The 19,210-nt window shown below is 37.2% G+C and overlaps 1 protein-coding gene across 1 annotated transcript; it reads left to right on the top strand.

The window, feature by feature from the left end:
- The first annotated feature begins 15,008 nt into the window (after positions 1-15,008).
- Positions 15,009-15,944, top strand: LOC102869865 (olfactory receptor 4C15-like). The gene has a single exon (XM_006902601.1). The coding sequence runs from the start codon at positions 15,009-15,011 to the stop codon at positions 15,942-15,944; it is 936 nt and encodes a 311-aa protein (XP_006902663.1).
- The last annotated feature ends 3,266 nt before the right edge of the window (positions 15,945-19,210 follow it).

The following is a 19,210-nucleotide window of genomic DNA, read 5'->3' as shown; positions in this document are numbered from 1 at the left end:
GCCCTGGTCTGTCCACTTGCTGTACAGAGGTTACTCATGGTTGCTGTGAAGCTGAACACTGTGACACTGATGTGTCAAATGTGATAATGGTTACCCATGGTGGACAGTGTTTGGTGGAGCTCCCCAATTAAAATAAGCTTGGAAGAAGGAGTGGCATCCACTTCCGTAATAGCTTGCTTCTAGAAACCCTTTAAACATGGTGAGAGGATGAGAGACACCCAAGCGTTGAGGACTCGCCTTCATAGGGTCGCTATGAGTTGCCTGCGACTTGACGTCACTTAACAACAACAACAACTTTAAGAATCTCTTTTGCCCTTTGTTTCATTTATGCTTCCCTGTCAAATGGAAATAACCTCTTATCTTTAAAAAATCTTCCAATAAAAGATTTTTTTTTTCCAAGAGAAAAGTGAACTGGAGCAGGGAGGGGTGGGCAGGGAGGAAAATGTGTAACAATGAACGAATGGAAATCCAAGTTCTCTGTAAACTTTCATTAAAATCTCAATTTTTAAAAAAGAATCTTCTCTTGAATTCACTTCCTTCATTAGTTTATACTGCTTCATTTTCCCTCCTTTGTAACCCAAGCTAAGAGATCTCTATGGTTCTATTTCTTTTCTTCCATTCTCCTTCCCCTTCCTTTTGTCATAGTTCAAGACCTGAAACACTCTGAAAATACTATTCTCATGGTCTTGTATTCACCCCAGTATGCAAATAACTGTATGGATGGACTTCTATCTCATTTGTTTCCTATTCTCTTCCGTACACTGATTCATCCATGGAATTAATCACAAGTCTTCAGGAGCTCTTATCCAGTCCCCATTAAATGAACCCTGATTTCGTGGAAGGAACCCTGGTCCCTATAGGGTAGTCTGGCCATCAAATTACTTCTGGACACTAGGTCTTTATTTTTGTTTTACAAACTGTTCTAGAATGGTGCTGATATGCTGTGAGAGGATAATCCATTATGAGTTCGGGGCTCTGGGATGAAAACACTCTCCTGCTGACTTTTGGCCACAGACCATGTGTATGAGCCTGTATCTGTTCTCATGACTGAGGTGACTCAGTCAGTCTCGTGACTGATTGAGATGTTTCTGGTCCACTTCTCTGAGTGTATTGAGAGTGAGGCTGAATGTTTTCCTCTTCATGTCCCCTTCTTGAAATTTAAAGATATTGCCTGATCTTTCTCAAAGCTCCATGTTGATGAAATTCCTATCCATGTATCTATTACAAGGAATGTAGTCCATCTTTTGATCGTAGAAAGTATCTAAGATGTTAATGATTTTAAAAAGAAAGTAACAATTTACTACTTAATAATCCCTTAGGATTAAAGACTGATAGGAAGTTACTTCTGGGCCTTGATTTTCCTGGTGATTTACTTCAATTTTGCACCTCTAGTGGAGTATAAAAAAATATCAAATAAATAGGAAGAGTAAAACGCTAAAGATTTGTTGTTATGGTTGTTGTTGTTATATGTCATCAAATAATCCACAACTCATAGTGACCCTACGTACAAAGTGTCTGAATCCTGAGCCAGTCTCACTGATTCCAACACACTAGTCCCATTGCCCCAGTTACCATGTCAAACTGTCTCATCCAAGGTCTTCCTCTCCATCTTCCAATGACTCATCCCTCCTTACCACGTGCCCAAAATTATGTGTCAAGAAGTTTCAAAATCCTTGCCTCAAAGGAGAAACATGGTTTCACCCTCTCCAAGACAGAGGGAGCAACAAAGTGTTGAGTGTGGACGCTTTTGAAGTGGTGTCGTGAGCTCACTCAAGGTTCTCTCTCACACTTGCATCATAATGTTATAAACTCTAACTTACAGCTGTCTAAACTGACACAAAGCTATTCCTCTTGCTGTTGTCTGAGGCTGTAAATCACCAGGGAGGAGACTGCTTGTCTTTCTCCCATAATGCTACACTATTTCTGGTTAGCAGTCATCGATTAACCAAAAACACACCAGTTCTACAGAAAGTGGAATAAGTCTAGATTCCATCCTGTAGGGTTTTAACTATAAGGATAACAGATCTGTGATTCATTCTTTAAAAAAAATAATAAAAGAAAATACTTTCATAAAACAATAACAACAAGAATAATTACTATTGAATAGATTCTGGATAATGAAGACTCCGTGTATGTTTGAATAGACTTGGGTTCTAAAGTGATTTTGAGGGCTGATTATCTGGACATAGAAGGACAGACTTTTCTTTGACATATTTTGAAGCGTACTTGAACTTCCAATTTTTTGGCTAACGGATGGCTATCTCAACTATTTGTACCATCCAAGGACAAAAATGGCATATTTATCAATGTCATGGAATATCAAGATGGTTAGTGAGAGACACAAATAACATTTGTTTTCTGTGTAGAAACACAACATACATTATTATTAGTAGTATTGGACAGCTGGAGCTTCCCGACTAAATCAAGCCTGGAAGCAGGAGAGGCATCCACTTCCAAAACGGCTTGCCTCCGGAAACTCTTATGTACGAACAGTGCTCAGGCTGTTCGTTCATAGGGTCGCTATGAGTCATCTACGACTCGACGGCATTAAACAACGACAACAACAACAATTTAAGAAGCACTTATGACTACCCCTTGGAAGCAGGAATGGCATCCACTTCCTAAACAACATGCTAAACAACTCTATGAACTTTGAGAAACGACGATAGTCATAGAAAGGCTTTGCTATGAGTCATGCATGACTCAATGGTAGTCAACAACAACAACTATCCCAGGCCTCGGACAAAACATTATTTTATGGATTAATGCTGTACCGTTGTCTCACACCTCAGCTCTTGCACTTTGCAAGAATTAGTGTTTCCATTCCATATTACCCCATGTTGTATCTATGAGCATGAAGGAAAATTAATGCACCATCAAATAGAAGAACAGGAATAGTTTAAAAAAGGGAGGAGAGAAAAGGAAAAGGGCGGGGGGGGGGGAAGAAAGCCTAATTAGTCACAGATACAGTAAACACATAACCAAGAACTCTTTCAGAACCGGTTCCTAAACAACTATACTGATGAAAAAGTTTCAAACCCTGAGGGCAAGTACAAGACAGTTCTGCAGGTTTTTGATCTCTCAGGGAAACCTCTTTAAATTCCACCTGGAGTTAAAGCAAGACTCTTTTGCTGGTTTATTTTATGTGCCATGATACCGCATTGAAAGAAGCACGTAAGAAGCAGTGGGGAACATGCCCGACCTTCTACGCCTGTGAAATTCTTTCCCTCTCACTTAGATGTAGAATTAAGACTTAGAAGCAGTCATCACATTTTATTTAGCCATTGAATGGACTTTTCTTAATAAAAAAGGAGATTGCCAATGTCAGAATTTTTCAAGAACTGATACATACATGGTGAGTTATCTTTGTGGCTAGCTCCATAAACAACAGCTATTATAATACCTAACTTTTTCTGGGCTAGGAGACAGCTATGAAGAACAACAAAAATATTATGTTAAGTCTAATGAAATTACATCTTCAGCCAGTCATCCTCAACTTAAATTCAAATGACACTGAAATGTGGCAAGTATTATGTCCTAGCTCGTTATGTAGTGTTTTATTTATTCTTTCTGAATATATTCTTATTTATCTTTAAAACTTATACAATTTCCATTCTAATGTTTTAGATTAAAAAAGTATTATTTTCTGTGACTTAATATGGAAATATGGTTCCTTCACAATACATCTATATCTTTACTTTCCCCACATAGATTATATGCAGAATATGAGTAAGAGAGAGTACTTTATGTAGACCACAGAGCAGAGTCTGCTTACTTTAAATTTTTACCAAATTCATTTGATGTCACATACAGCATTGAGTTTCTGCCTCAGAATTGTTCTAGAATGTTTGAATGAACTGCTGAACAAATGCAGTGCTGTTGGAATGCCTTCTAACTCTCTTTTAAAATAAGATGAACTATGAGTAAACACGGTTCTGGTATCCTTGAAGAAGCCTTGAATTGACCCATAGCTGACTCTCTAGTGGGTTTTCAGAAGCAGAAGCAGTAAGTCACATGGGAGGAGATTGTCCATCCTTCTCCTGTGGCGCACCTGGTGGATTCAAACCCTGTGCCTTTGCGATTGCAGAGCAGCTTTTTACCACTAGGGCCACTAGAAAGAGCTACCTTCTAGAAGGACACAGGTGGAAAGAGGGTATTGTTGTTATTATTATTTATTCCAGAAACAGTAAGCACAAAACAATGAGATGATAAATAATGAGATGATTTGACAGTTCTCAGAGTCAAGCAAAATTACAGAAGGATGTCTGCAATGTGAAGAGACTTCCCTGTTAAGACAGACAAGAAATAACATTGTTGAAATGAAGAAGTAATAATAGAAATAATAATAGCAATATTTATGGATAAAAATATAGAATCTTATTTTAAAGCATTATTTTATTAATATGTATTCATATTTATTCAGAAATGCATAAGCAGATGCAGATGGGACTGATATGCACATATATGTATACACAGTGATGATTCTATGTGTGTGTGCTAGGAAGCTCTGGTGGCCTAGTGGCAAAAACAATCTCCTCTAGACGGATTAACTACCTATGAAAATCCACTGCAGGGTTGGTTCAGATAGCACACAACCACACACATGATTCTAACATACATATTATTATATTTACTGCTTAAGAGACTATTGAAGAAGATGTTTTTAAGGACAATCTTATTACCAATTCTCTACATAATCTGATTGTTATATATATATATATATATATATATATAAATAGATACACACACACACACACTTGTTATGCATTAGAGAGTTGGACAATGACCAAGGATAGAAGGAGAATTGATGCCTTTGAGCTGTGGTGCTGGACAAGAGTATTGAGAATACCATGGACTGCTAGGAAAACAAACAGATTCATCCTGGAAAGGGTTAAACCGGGTGGCTCCTTGGAGGCAAGGATTCTGAAGCTTCATCTAACATACTTTGGACATGTTGTAAGGAGAGACTGGTCCTTGGAGAGGGACATCATGCTTGGGAGGGTGGAGGGACAGCGCAGGAGAGGAAGGCCCTCTATGAGGTGAATTGATTCAGTGTCTGGGGTAATCGGGATGAGTGTGTCGGAGACGGTGTGACTGGCACAAGACAGAACAGAGTTTAGGGCTGTTGTACATAGGGTCGCTATGAGTGGCAAGCGACTTGACAGCACATAACGACAACACACACACACACACATATATATATATTTCAAGAAGGAAAAACTACAATTGTTTTCAGAAAAATTGACAGTAGAATCAGTTCTGCTGTTTTCTAATAAGAAGTAACTCATCACATCTTTATGTAATTAGTTGGCACTATATTCTGACTATTCTGCAGTAACTTAAGTAATGTGATTCAGACAAGCATGTTAGCATTTTTTCCATTTTATTTTATTTTACGCTGGTTTACATACAAAGTTCATAAAGATTGTATACAAATATGTTTATAAAATGTTATTGTTATGGATATCATGGCATTTTCTTTGAATATAACATTCTCTACTTCATTTTACTTTTAGAATAATTATTTAAAATTTGGGTTACTAGTACAAATGATACAAACACGCTTATGAGTTATAAAATTTTGCTATTTCTCAAAATGACTACACAAATGGAAGCAGTTTCATTAAATTTTTTTAACCTTACATAAAATTTTGAGTGACAGTTTGCAAAGCATATTGGTTTTTCATTAAATCATTCCTACGTATTTAGCTTTTTAACATTAATTACAATATCCACAGTGTCTGATCATTCCCTTGTTGTATATCACGTTCCCTTTTACCATCTTAATAAGTTTCTATTATATATTAATTTTCCCTACCCTTTCTATCCCTTCCCATTTCTACTATTAATATAATAATGGTTGTATGTGTAAACCTTGTTTAGCTTTTCACAATAGTTATTTTATGCAATACTAGTAGTCCTTTTTGACTGATTTCGCTCAGCACAATATAGTTCAGTTGAAGCCAATGTTGCCATGTTTTGCTAATTCTTTATCATTGTGTATCATAGTGCTCCGTGATTAATTTACTACCGTTCCTTTAACCGTTCATTCATTGCTAGATAGACACGAGCTGTTTCCATGTCTTTGCTTTTCTAGATAATGCGGCAATAAAGATGAATGTGCATGTATCTGTTCATGCCATAGCTCTCGTATCTTTAGGATATATACCTCATAGCGGCGTTGGTGGATAAAATAGTATTTTCATTTTCAACTTTTTAAGAAAATGTCAAATTTCTTTCCGTTGGACAAATCATTTTACCGGCCCATCAGAAGTGTGTGATTGTTCCAATCTCTTCACATTCTTTCCAGCATTTATTTCTTAATATCTTATTGAACTTTGCTATTGTCGCTGAAGTAAAATATATCATTGTTGTTTTCATTTCCACTCTCTAATAGTTAACACCATGAAATTTCTTCATTTGTTTGCTGGCCATCTGAATGTCTCTTTGGGCGAAGTGTCTTTCCATAAACTCAGCCCATTTTTAAATTGTGCTGTTTGTCTTTTTCTTGTTGAAGTATTGGAGTAAGCCTAAAACTACAAAGATCATCAAAGAACAACAACAACAACAAAAAATGGGACAAACTCAGAAGTCCTAATGTATGCCATAAAGAGACTATCAAATGTAATGTTAAAATGCACAATCGGCAGAGGAGAAATTAGGTGAGTCAGAACTTTTAAAAATTCAATTATTATTTACATCTAAAGTCTTCTCTGAAAGATAACTTACAAACTGGAGAGAAATATATTTGGCAGTGGCATATCTGAGAAATATCTTGTCTCTAAAATTAACAGAAAATGTCAATACATTTTAAATCAATGAGTGTAGTTAAAGAAAAAGTTAAAGAGCACAATTAATTCTTGAGATTTATTTAATTATCTTCCTCTCTTTGTATTGTCATTTCTAAATGTTTTTAGAACTTTATAGTTTGCAAATAATTTTCAAAATTACTAATTGGATTCTTGGAAGCCAGGAGACTTTAACAAGAATGATGAACCCTATTTACAGAAGCAAATACTGAGGTTTTATGGTTTGTTCAAGGTCACATAGCTATTTACTGATGAAATAGATATGGGTAACTTTTAAAAAGCATATATATTTGCTTTTTCAAAGTAAAACAAATTTTAATTATGCATAATTTTAGATTTATAGAGAAGTTGCTTAAATAATACACAGCTTATTTCTAAGAAAATTTTTCTTTTATTCTGGTTTACATACAAAGTTTGTAAAGTTCATATACTTTGTTTTTCACACCGGACCTTTCCCCTTTCTTTTACCAATCCCTTCCTTCACCCATCTAACACACAGTTCTTATACGGTACTCACCCAACTTCTCTTTCATAACTCAACATCTTATGTTAACATAAGTACTTTGATAAAAACAATGACACAACCATTGAGATATTGCTATTAACTGAATCTCAAATTACATTCCATTACCACTACTATCTTTTTTCTAATATAGGACTCAAGTCATAATCATTACATTTTAAATGATGTAAAATAATCAACCTTGTGATATTCAACTATGAAGGCTACATTCTTTAGTACCAACATTTAAATGCTAATTTGGAAAACTCTTTTTCTCTGAAAATAAAAAGGGCTGGCTTGTTTATATATGGAGGCATAGTCCTGCCAGAGCTGCATGGCTAATTCAAAGGTTCTTCCCTTTGTTGGTTCAAATCCATCAACATCCCCCATAAATAAGATGGACAAGCTCGAGGTGATTTATGCCTCAGAAACCCTTTAGAGAGTCAATTATGAGTCAGTTCTGACACGACAGTATTGAGTTAAAAGAGTTTTTTTGAACTAACATTTTAGTTCTAAAATTGAGTTACTCTCAGAGTTCCCATAGTAGAAAAGTGAGAAGAGTAAAAATTATTTCATTATTAATATAACTTAGTATAAAATCAGTTCCATTTTCTTTGTGCAAAGAATTTACCTGAAGTAGAATTGGGATCATTAAAGCTGCTTAGATCATTTAAAAGCGCTATACATTTAAAAAAAATAGTGTACCTATGTTGTAATAAATAATTGACATTTCAAATTAATAAAAGGATGAGTCTAAGAGTTTATCAAAGAAAAGTCTTTATCAGTCCTGTCAATTATAAAGTAGGAATTAAGTATAAATAAAATGTTGACCATTTTTACATGTGTCAGTTGTCTGAGACTAATTTACTATTGAATATTTTTGTTTACTACTTTTTTTTATTTATTTTTTTTGTTTTTTTTATGTTTACTATTTTATCTGATACTAACAGTAGTTAACTAAAATTAGCTTAGTGTTTTACTCACTTTTTAAAAATAGGAAGCAAAACTTTGTAAATAACTTGCTGCATGATGTGTAACTCAATTAGAAGAGTTTGGATTTGAACTAGGTTCCACAGTACTTACATCATTGTTTCATTTGTGTTACCTCTAGGCTAAATTGATCACTGTTGGATAATATAATGATTATTAATTTGAAAATAAATTATTACTGGCACATTCAATGGCTTTACTGGTCTTGTTTTACACTCTTGTTTTCCGGGTCATGACCTGTAGCTGGATATGGAGTGAATAGTGCTGGCACACTATGTTTTCAGATGTTTGTTTATTTGTTCATTTGTTTGTTTTTGAACAGCATTAAGACTTTAACCTTTATTTCTTGATCCTTGGTTTTGAAGAAAAATGTTCACAATTTTTTTATCCAAAAGCAATTGGTAAAGTTTGAATAACGATGAAATTCAAACTTGTGTAATGTCGGCATTGACCTATACTTTATAGGTAGAAAGATGGAAAAAGATTAAATAGAGGTTACTAAGTACTGATGTTGTTGTGTACCATCAAGTTTGAATGAATTAATAATTGACCCTCCAGCAGGTCAGCCATAGTCAATGAAACACCTCTCCAAAGTACTGAAGAGCAATGGTGTCTCTCTGGAGACTAAGGTGCGTCTGATACAGGCTATGGTCTTCGCAATCACTTGTTATGCATCAGAGAGTTGGACAATGACCAGGGAGGATAGAAGGAGAATTGATGCCTTTGAGCTGTGGTGCTGGAAGAAGAGTATTGAGAATACCATGGACTGCTAGGAAAACAAACAGATTTGTCCTGGAAAGGGTTAAACCGGGTGGCTCCTTGGAGGCAAAGATTCTGAGGCTCTAACATACTCTGGACATGTTGTGAGGAGGGACCGGTCCCTGGAGAGGGATATCATGCTTGGGAGGGTGGAGGGACAGCGGCAGGAGAGGAAGGCCCTCTATGAGGTGGATTGATTCAGTGACTGGGGTAATTAGGATGGGAGTGTCAGAGACAGTGCGATTGGCACAGGACAGAGCGGAGTTTAGGGCTGTTGTACATGGGGTCGCTATGAGTCACAAGCGACTCGACGGCACATAACAACAACAACAACTTCAGCAGGTTTTCAGAAGCAGTTAATTACACGGGTGCCATCTTTCTCTTGCCATTGGGTCATCAGCACAAGGTCTTAGTGCTGACCACCAGACCTCCCTCAGTACTGATTACTCATCTAATTAAGTCCACCAGAGAAAAATGGACAATCACTTTCCGTGCAATTTCCAACCTCTAAAAACCTGCATGAGGGTCAGCTAGGGGCCGGTTCCAACTTGACAGCAATGAACAACCACCACAACATCTAAATAAGACAATTCTGATATTCTGCATGTTTAGGATGGCAAAATGTGAGAATTTCAAGATATCTTATGTGTTAGTGGTCTGGTCTAACCTTTAAACCTGTTGTTCAGTATGAGTGTAGCTCATTAAGAGATTTTGGACGACTGATGTTGATAGCTTCTGATCTTGCAGTATCAGAAGGAACACTTGAAACTCTTGGTGCAGAAGAGCAGAAATATTCTTCAATATGGATTATATCTCAACATCAAAACAACAAAAATCCTCACCACTGGACCAATCATGACAGACGGAGAAAGATTGAAGTTGTCAATGACTTAATCTTATTTGAATCCACAATCAACACCTATGGTTATATCAGTCAAAAATAAACCCTTTTGGGGACACTTACTTGATTGAACATGGCACACTTTGTTAGCATAAAGCTGAGATTGTTGTTCTTATTGTTAGGTGTCATCGAGTCATAGCAACTCTAAGAACAGCCGTTCTGAAACCTGCCCTATTCTGTGTCATCCTTACCATCTCTGAGACACTACAGCCCATTGCTGAAGTCACGGTGTCAATCCACCTCATTTGGGGTCTTCCTTTCTTTTGCTGACCCTCCATTTTTTTCAAGCATGATATACCTTTCCAAAGTATGGTCTCACTTAGCTACATGCCCAAAGTATGAAAGACAAAGCTTGGTCATCCTTGACTCCAAGGAACACTCTAGTTACACACTTTGCAGGATACATCTGATTTTTTGGGAGCAAATGGAACATTCAATACTCTTCTTCAGCACCACAACTCAAAGGCGTCTATTCTTTTTCTGTCATCCTTATTCACTATCTAGCTCTCTGATGCCTGGCAGGTGATTGAGAAAACCATGGCATGAATCAGGTGCACCTTTATCTTCAAATTGAGATCATTGCTCTACATTGTTTTGGAGAGGCCCTTGACTGCAAACTTGTCCAATGCAATACGTCTCCTGATTTCCTGACTGTTGGTGCCAAGGGTATTGATTGTTGATCCAAGCAAGACAAAATAATTGGAAATACAAGCTGGTTTTAGAAGAGGTCATGGCATCAAGGATATTATTTGTGATGTCAGATTGATCTTAGCTGAAAGCAGAGAATACCAGAAGACTGTATATTTGGCTTTTATTGATTATGCAAAGGCATTTGACTGATTGGATCATAACAAATTAAGGCTTGCATTGATAAGAATAGGAATCCTAGAACACTTAATTGTACTCCTGGAGAATTTATACCTAAACCAAGAAGCTCTTGTGTGAATAGAACAAGAAAACACTGTTTAAGATCAGAAAGAGTGTGTGTCAAGGGTGTACCCTTTCCCGATAGTTCTTTCATTTGAATGCTGAGCAAATCATTTGCAAAGCTAGACTCTGTGAAAAGGAAAGGGACAACAGAAATGTAGGAAGACTCAACAACTTGCTTTATGCTGACAACACAACTTTGCTTGCTGAAAATGAGGAGAATATGAAATGCCTACTGCAGAAGATCAAGGGCTACAGCCTTCAGTATGGACCACATCTCAGCATCAAGAAGATAAAGACTCTCACCACAGGCCCACCAATCAGCAGTACAATTGAGGGAGAAAAGATTGAAGCTGTCAGTGATTTCAAAGCAGAGATTAGGTGAAACCAAGTTTCTCCTTGAAGGCTAGGATTTTGAAGCCCCGTCTCACATATTTTGGGCACATGGCCAGAAGGGGCCAGTCCCTGGAGAGGGACATCATACTTGGAAGGGTGGAGAAGAAGAGCCCAGATGACATGGATTGTTATAGGACCCAGAATAGTGGGGTTGGTGTGTCGGAATCAGTGACTCTAGACCAGGACAGGAGAGGCTTTAGAGCTGCTGTACGTAGGGTTGCTATGGGTCACTGGCAACTTGACAGCACATAACAATACATAAAAGTGATCTCAGGCAGAGCAGTGTGGTGCATGGACAGAACGTTACAGCTGCTTGAGTGGGCATGAGTTGGAAGAGGTAATACTTAAGGCCATAGAGATGACGGTAACAGGAAGATTGAACCTCACTGATCACCAACCAGTGGCTGGTATGCACCCTGGTACAGTCTAAGGTGAGTAGATCCAATATTCAAATTCTGACTTTACTGAAAAACTGCTTGCAAAAATTCAGTGACCACACTATGTTGAGTCAAGTGACAAATAACTGCTCCATTTTTCTACTTGTTCACCATTCTGATTCCATCTCTTTCTCTAGTCAGTATTTGGTCACCTAATCTTTCCCTTTGAAGCTCAGGATGCCAGGCTTATTATCCATATTTATCTCATTTGGTTTCTTTGTCCAAGAAAACAGTTGTTTCCATGTAAACAAATAAGAACGTTAACCTAAACGTTTGTATACTTACTAGTGATATATGTTAATTTGAGGTTTCATTCAACAGAATTAGCTTACTTCTAATTCTCACAATAAATCTTATTAAAATTTTATCTCTCTAACAAACATTGTATTATTATCCAAACATATATTGATAACATTTGAGATATGTAGAGGTGAGGACATAACCATGCTTCAATATTGTGTCTACCTACAGAAAATGAAATCAAATTTGAAGTTAACTATATGGTCAACTCCTGGAAAAGCTTCCTATGAGTAAAGCATCTGGCTTATTAAGAGAGAGAAAAAGAAAACAATTATCCAATTTTTTTTCTCTTAAGAACAATCTCATATTTTTAAAATTGGCCCTCTTCATGATCCTATAAAATGATCAGGCACTGGGCCAACTGGCAGCATCAGGACAGATCGTGAAGAAATTGAGATTGTTCACAGCTTCAGTTTGCTTGGCTCCACAGTCAACACTCTTGGCACCAGTAGCCAGGAAATTAAAAGGCGCATTGCCGTGGGAAAGTCTGCTGTTAGGGACCTCTCCAACGTACTGAAGAGCAATGGTGTCTCTTTGGAGACTAAGGTGCATCTGATACAGGCAATGGTCTTTGCTATCATTTGTTATGTATCAGAGAGTTGGATAATGACTAAGGAGGATAGAAGGAGAATTGATGCCTTTGAGCTGTGGTGCTGGACAAGAGTATTGAGGGTACCATGGACTTCTAGGAAAACAAACAGATTCATCCTGGAAAGGGTCAAACCGGGCTGCTCCTTGGAGGCAAGGATTCTAAGGCCCTGTCTAACATACTTTGGACATGTTGTAAGGAGGGACAGGTCCTTGGAAAGGGACATAGTGCTTGGTGGGGTGGAGGAACAGCGCAGAAGGGGAAGGCCCACTATGAGGTGGGTTGATTCAGTGATTGGGGTAATTGGGATAGGTGTATTGGAGATGGTGAGATTGGCATAGGACAGAGCAGAGTTTAGGGCTGTTGTACATAGGGTTGCTATGAGTCACAAGTGACTTGATGGCATATAATAATAACAACAGAATATATATAAACCATTTTATAATCAAATTATATACTATCTAAATAGATATTATACCTTGCTGAGGTTTTGTACTCACTTGATAATGGGTCACTTTATATAAATAACTGGATAATAATTAAGGAAGTCTTAAGATCAGTTTATATTTAACATGTTCTTATTTCCTAGGGAGCTCTAGTGGCCTAGTGGTAGGAAGCTGTGTTGCAAACCCAAAACACGCATTTCAAATCCACCAGCTGCTCCGTGGAATAAGGATGGACAATCTCCACCTGTGGGATTAAATGCCTCTGAAAACCCACCAGAAGGTCAGCTATGGGTCAAAGGTACACAACAACAACATCTATATAAGTGCGATTAATCTGGATATGTATGTGATATGTATGTATATGATAAGGCCATCAACTTCTAATTACAATAATTTGCCATTTCTTTGCCTGAGGTGTTTTATTTAAATTAAAACAGGGGACTCAGAAGGATTCAAATTTGAGCCGTAATGAAGATGGTAGAATGATGACCTTTGCCCTCAAGTTTTCCTTAGAAAATAAATATTTTGGTCCTTTCCAATGGAGTTGAGCTCCGAGGCCAAAAATTTCCAGATCTGCCTTTTGTTAATATTTCAAACTTAACACCACAAAGCGTGAGTTTATCACCTTAGATCGCATTAAACAAAAATAAGAACATGAGCCATCGCCTAGACCTGAGGTCTAAAGTGATAACATTCCTTGCATTGTTTCACTTAACCATCAGAACAAAACTCTGAAGTAGTTATCATTGCTTTTATTACATTTTATTTTCATATGGTTAAATGTCAAAAATTGCAATCCAACACCTAACATGTACTTGTTACTTGCTAAATATTATTGTTGTCGTTGTGTGCTGTCAAGTGGGAACCTACTCATAGCTGACCCTTCTGTGGATTTTTCGAGACTGTAAAACTCAAGGCATGAGATTGCTCATCCTTTTCTCATGGAACAGCTAGCTGCTGGATTCAAACTGTCTGCCTTTGGGTTGATAGCATAACACCTTACAACTTGACTACCAGAGCTGTCTTTACTAAGTATAGAACTAGAGATTTTTTTTCTCAGGGGTCTTTGTTTTCTGCAAGGAATAAAAGAGTTAGTCTTAAATTCACAGTTCAGTTCAGATTTTTTTAAATTATTTTGAAGTGTAGGCATAATTTTCTTTTTTTGTTTTAATAAATAATTTCTTTATTGTGATTTTAACAAAAGTTTTCGGAAAACGTGGATTTCCATTCATTGTTGCACCGTTTTCCTCCCTACCTCCCACCAGTTCATTTTTCTTCTTTTTAGAAAATCATTCACTATTGCACAATTTCATCCCTTTCCACCCCAGTCCACTTTGCTGTGCACAAATAATGCCTAATCATATATTCCTTTTCAATAATTCTTTTTCTCATCTATTCCAATGCATTGGTCATTATTTGCATGTGCCTCTTAATTGTATCTCTTCTAATGTTGTAGATAAGACAGTCTTGTAATGAGAGATGTCTTTCTCCCGCAAGTCGCCCTGGTTCCTGTGTCATGTGAAATGAAGACATCCTTAATACACTGTAGCTGCCTTATCCTCGGTGCTTGGATGTGCTTCAGAATTCTTCAACAGTTCACTCTATGTTGCCATAACAACTATTCAGACTTGATATCTAAGATAAAAGCTGTTTTTCATCTTTACCACATAAGTGAGTTCTTATTTCTCCATACTGAAACTGTGACTGTTTTAAACGTTTTTTCACTTCAATTCAGTTTGTTATTTCACAACAAATCTCCAATTATGTATTCTCATTTATAATAACACTTAAAATACCTTTGTATATGGACACACCAAACTGTTGATGACTGTGAATATCAAATGCTATGCTAATGACTATGCTAATATCAAAACTGGTCTGAGGCAATGTCTCTTTGGTAATTCAGATTCCATGTGTTCACCGTGGAGGTTTTCATTATTTCCTCTGCAATAATGCAAAACCAAAGCTTTGTAACGGAGTTCATCCTTTTGGGACTGTCACAGAATCCAAATGTTCAGAAAATAATATTTGCTATATTTTTGTTTGGCTACGTTGCAACTGTTGGGGGCAATTTGTTAATTGTTGTGACTATTGTCAGCAGCCCCACACTTCTGGGCTCCCCCATGTATTTCTTTCTGGCGTTCCTGTCTTTCCTGGATGCATGCTTTTCTTCTGTCATTGCCCCCAAAACAATTGTAGATTCCCTCTATGAGAAGAAAACCATCTCCTTCGGAGGCTGCTTTACTCAGCTCTTCACTGAACACTTCTTCGCAGGAGTGGAGATTATTGTGCTCTCCGTCATGGCTTTTGACCGCTATGTGGCTATTTGCAAGCCTTTGCACTACTCCTCGATCATGAACTGGAGACTCTGCGGCATTTTGATGGGAGTAGCTTGGATAGGAGGCTTACTCCACTCTGTGATACTAATTCTCTGTACAATCTGGCTGCCCTTCTGTGGCCCCAATATCATCGATCATTTTATATGTGATTTATTCCCATTGCTGGAGCTTGCCTGCACTGACACTCATGCTCTTGGTCTGTTTTTGGTTATTAATAGTGGGCTGATCTGCATTTTAAATTTCTCCTTGTTGCTTATGTCCTATTACGTCATCTTACGCTCTCTCAGGTCTCACAGCTCTGAAGGCCGGCGGAAAGCTCTCTCCACTTGTGGGTCTCACATTACTGTCGTGGTTTTATTTTTTGTCCCGTGCATATTTGAATATGCACGACCACCATCTTCTTTCTCCTTTGACAAGATGGTAGCTATATTTTATACTATACTAACTCCACTGCTCAACCCTTTTATTTACACTTTTAGAAATAAGGAGGTGAAGAATGCCATGAGGAAGTTGTGTACCAAGTTTTGGCTGGTTTCTAAGGAAAAATAAAGCCGTCAAAAAAATAGAAAAATTTGAGTAGTAAGATATCATAAAGAGCTAAATCAAGAACTTTGCAAGACAAAAGAGGATTCGATGCAACAGAAAAACACCAACTCCAGGTTGGTGTTTGTTGATGTTATTGTTCAATGTAAAAATGTTGATGAATGAAATTAAAACCACCAATTCCATGTTGAGGGTTTATGTTGATGTTGTAGGTGTTAAGTTTGACTAAGTCAACCAGGATCCATAACCACCCTGTGAAGAACAGATTGAACTCTTGTCCTATCCTGTGCCATCCTCATAATCTCTACCATGATCAAGTTCATTGTGGCAGTTACGGCTTCAGTTCATCTTCCTGAGGGTCCTTCTCTATTTGATTAACTTTTTCTTTTCCCCAGAATGATGTCTTTTTCTAAGAGCCGATGCCTCTTGAGCACATGACAAACATTATGTCAAATGAAGTTTTACTCTCCTTAATTCTAAAGAGCACCCTGATTTCCTCAAGATATGTTTGTTTGTTCACTTGTCAATCCATAGAATAGACAATAATTTTCACAAGTATCACAATTTAAAATCATCCATTCTTCTTTGATCTTTCCTTCTTCATTGTTCAGATTTCACATACGTATGAATAAACTATGCAATTGCATGTACTATGGCTGATGTCAGACACATCTTGTTCTTTAAACTGACTTCATTGTTCTTTAGTACTTTAAAGAGATCCTTGTTAGCAGCTTTGCCCAATGTAATGCATCTCTTGATTTCTAGACTGTTGCTATCAGGGGTGTTAATTGTATATTCAAATGAAATGAAATTCTTGACAACTTCAATATTTTCTCCATTTATCATGGCATTGTCTATAGGTCCATTTGTGACCATTTTTGCTTTTTTGATAATGAAGTGTAATTCACACTAAAAGCTGAGGTTTTGGTTTGTTTGTTTGTTTTATCTTTTTCCAAAAGTCCATCAAGTCTTTCTCACTTTCTACAAGCAAGGCTATGTCATCTACATAATATAGGTTGTTGATGACTCTTTGGCCAATCTGGATGTCACGTTCTTCTTCATGTAGACCAGCTTCCTAATTATTTGCTCAGTGCGCAGACTGAATATTGGTGTTGTATAACACTGATTCACAACCAACCCACAGCTGACCCTCCAGCAGGTTTTCAGAGGCAATTAATCACATGGGAAAAGACTGATCATCTTTCTCTTGTAAAGCAGCTGGTAGATCCTAAATGTGTACCATTACGCTGGTAGTGCAATTCCTTACCACTAAGTCATAAGATTGGAAGCAGACTTGGAATCCACTTCCTAAACAACATTCCTCCAGAAGCTCTAGGAGCTTTGATAAATGTCAATAGTTATAAAAAGGCATTAGATCTTTTTGTTCATAGGGGTGCTATGAGTCGTGCTTGACTTGAAGACATTCAACAATAACAAGTCATCAGAGCTCACTATATGTGTGGAGAAAGGCTGTATCTCTGATGAACATCTTTGCTGAATATATATCATAAGGCATCTCTTTTCATTGTTCGCAGGACTACTTTTGTGGTCTACATCTAGATTCCTGCTGAGCACAATTCTGTGTACTCTGCCTATTCCTTCTGCTGTTATCCACTATTAGCTAGAATGCATGCATTCAGACATCTTTGCATAGTCAAGGAGAGCGCCTAAAGATTTTTCTGGCATTCTCTGCTTTCAGTCAGGATCCATTTGATTTCAGCAATGATATCTTAACCTCCACTTCCCCTTCTGAATCTAGCTGAATTTCTGACAGTTCCTTGTCAAGATAATATTCTGATTATTTTTTGTTCTATTCAACAAGATTTGATTTATATATGATATGAAAGTTCTTTTTCAATACTTTCTTTATTCTGCTAAACAATCTTGCTTTGGAATGAGCAGAAGTGTGATATCAGAAGAAATCAACTAGAAAGTCAATTGGCCAGTTTCTTAGTATGTTGTTGTTGTTGTTATTAGGTGTTGCAGAGTCGAGTATCACTCATAGAAACCCTATGAACACGCGATCTGAACCCTGCTCTGTCCTGAGCCATCCTCATACTACTTCCTGACACACAAGAGCCCGTTGCAGCAGTTACCGTGTCAATACACCCGGTTGACGCTCTTCCTCTTTTTGCCAATCCTCTGTCTTTCTGAGCACCATGTAACAGCCCTCCTAGTAATGATAACTGATCTCCTTCAACAGATAGAGTCGATTCGATTTCTGTGTGTTCCATTCTGCCAGATCCACATATGTTGTCTTTTATTTATTTTAACAAGGTATTTTCTGGGAATAATCTAGCAGAATAACAAAACTAAGAGCATATAGATACTATTTTATGTTGTCCAATCAAACTAAGGTACTGTAGACCTTATAAAACGGTAGCCTGAGATATTTACATGGCAAATCGTGACCACTTTGTATTTGCATGACCCTGCTCAGTTACACAGTGAAAGTTACAAAGATGACCACTAGAAGAGTCATATACAGAATTTCATTGCACTGCAGCTTGAATGGTAATTTTCATATGTATGAAGATTTTCCCCCCATACAAAGCTATATAGTGATTAATTATAAATGTGTTGTCCAATAATGCCTGTGCCCTAGTATGTTTTTTAAAAATACCCTCTCCTTGAGTGTGGACAAGTTGTGTGACTTTCTTATAAGAATAGACCACAGTAAAGGTAAAGGAATAACACTTTCATTGCTATGTTATATATTTTCCGTCTTACTCAGACTTTGTCTTTTCCTTTTTTCCCCCCTTTGTTTTTGTGAAAAAAGCTCTGAGATTGTGAAATACCTCTTGGAAAGGCACAGATAGTTAGAAATTGATATACTGTAGTTGATAGTTAGAAAGAAAACTGAGATTCTAAGTTCAGTCCCTGGGAAGAAATTGAATTCTGCCATCAACCACATGACTTGTTACAAATCCATTGAAATTTCTGGTACCATGGAAGGTGGATGAACTCCTGAAACTGTTGTGCCAGGATCATCTCAACACCTTTAAACAGCAACAATAAAAACGCACTGAAGACATTACATACCTTAAAAAGACAACTCATTCTTTAGATTAACTGGTAAAACAAGTCTGCTTTGAGCACTGGACTCTTTAATAATGTTCTTTATGGAATAAAACTAACAACAGCAATTCAAAGATTAGATAGGAACCTTAGGAGGCAGGGAGTTTATATTCATTAATGTTGTAGATCTGCAATAAATATTGGCAAGTGACTATTGTAAGAACTCCTTGTGTTCACTAATATCTTGGGGACTC

Source organism: Elephantulus edwardii, unplaced genomic scaffold (assembly GCF_000299155.1).
Source record: "Elephantulus edwardii isolate Elephantulus edwardi_28Jun2011 unplaced genomic scaffold, EleEdw1.0 scaffold00431, whole genome shotgun sequence".
In the NCBI taxonomy this organism is placed as follows: domain Eukaryota; kingdom Metazoa; phylum Chordata; class Mammalia; order Macroscelidea; family Macroscelididae; genus Elephantulus; species Elephantulus edwardii.
The sequence above is the reverse complement of the archived record's forward strand: the minus strand, read 5'-3'. Positions and strand labels throughout refer to the sequence as shown.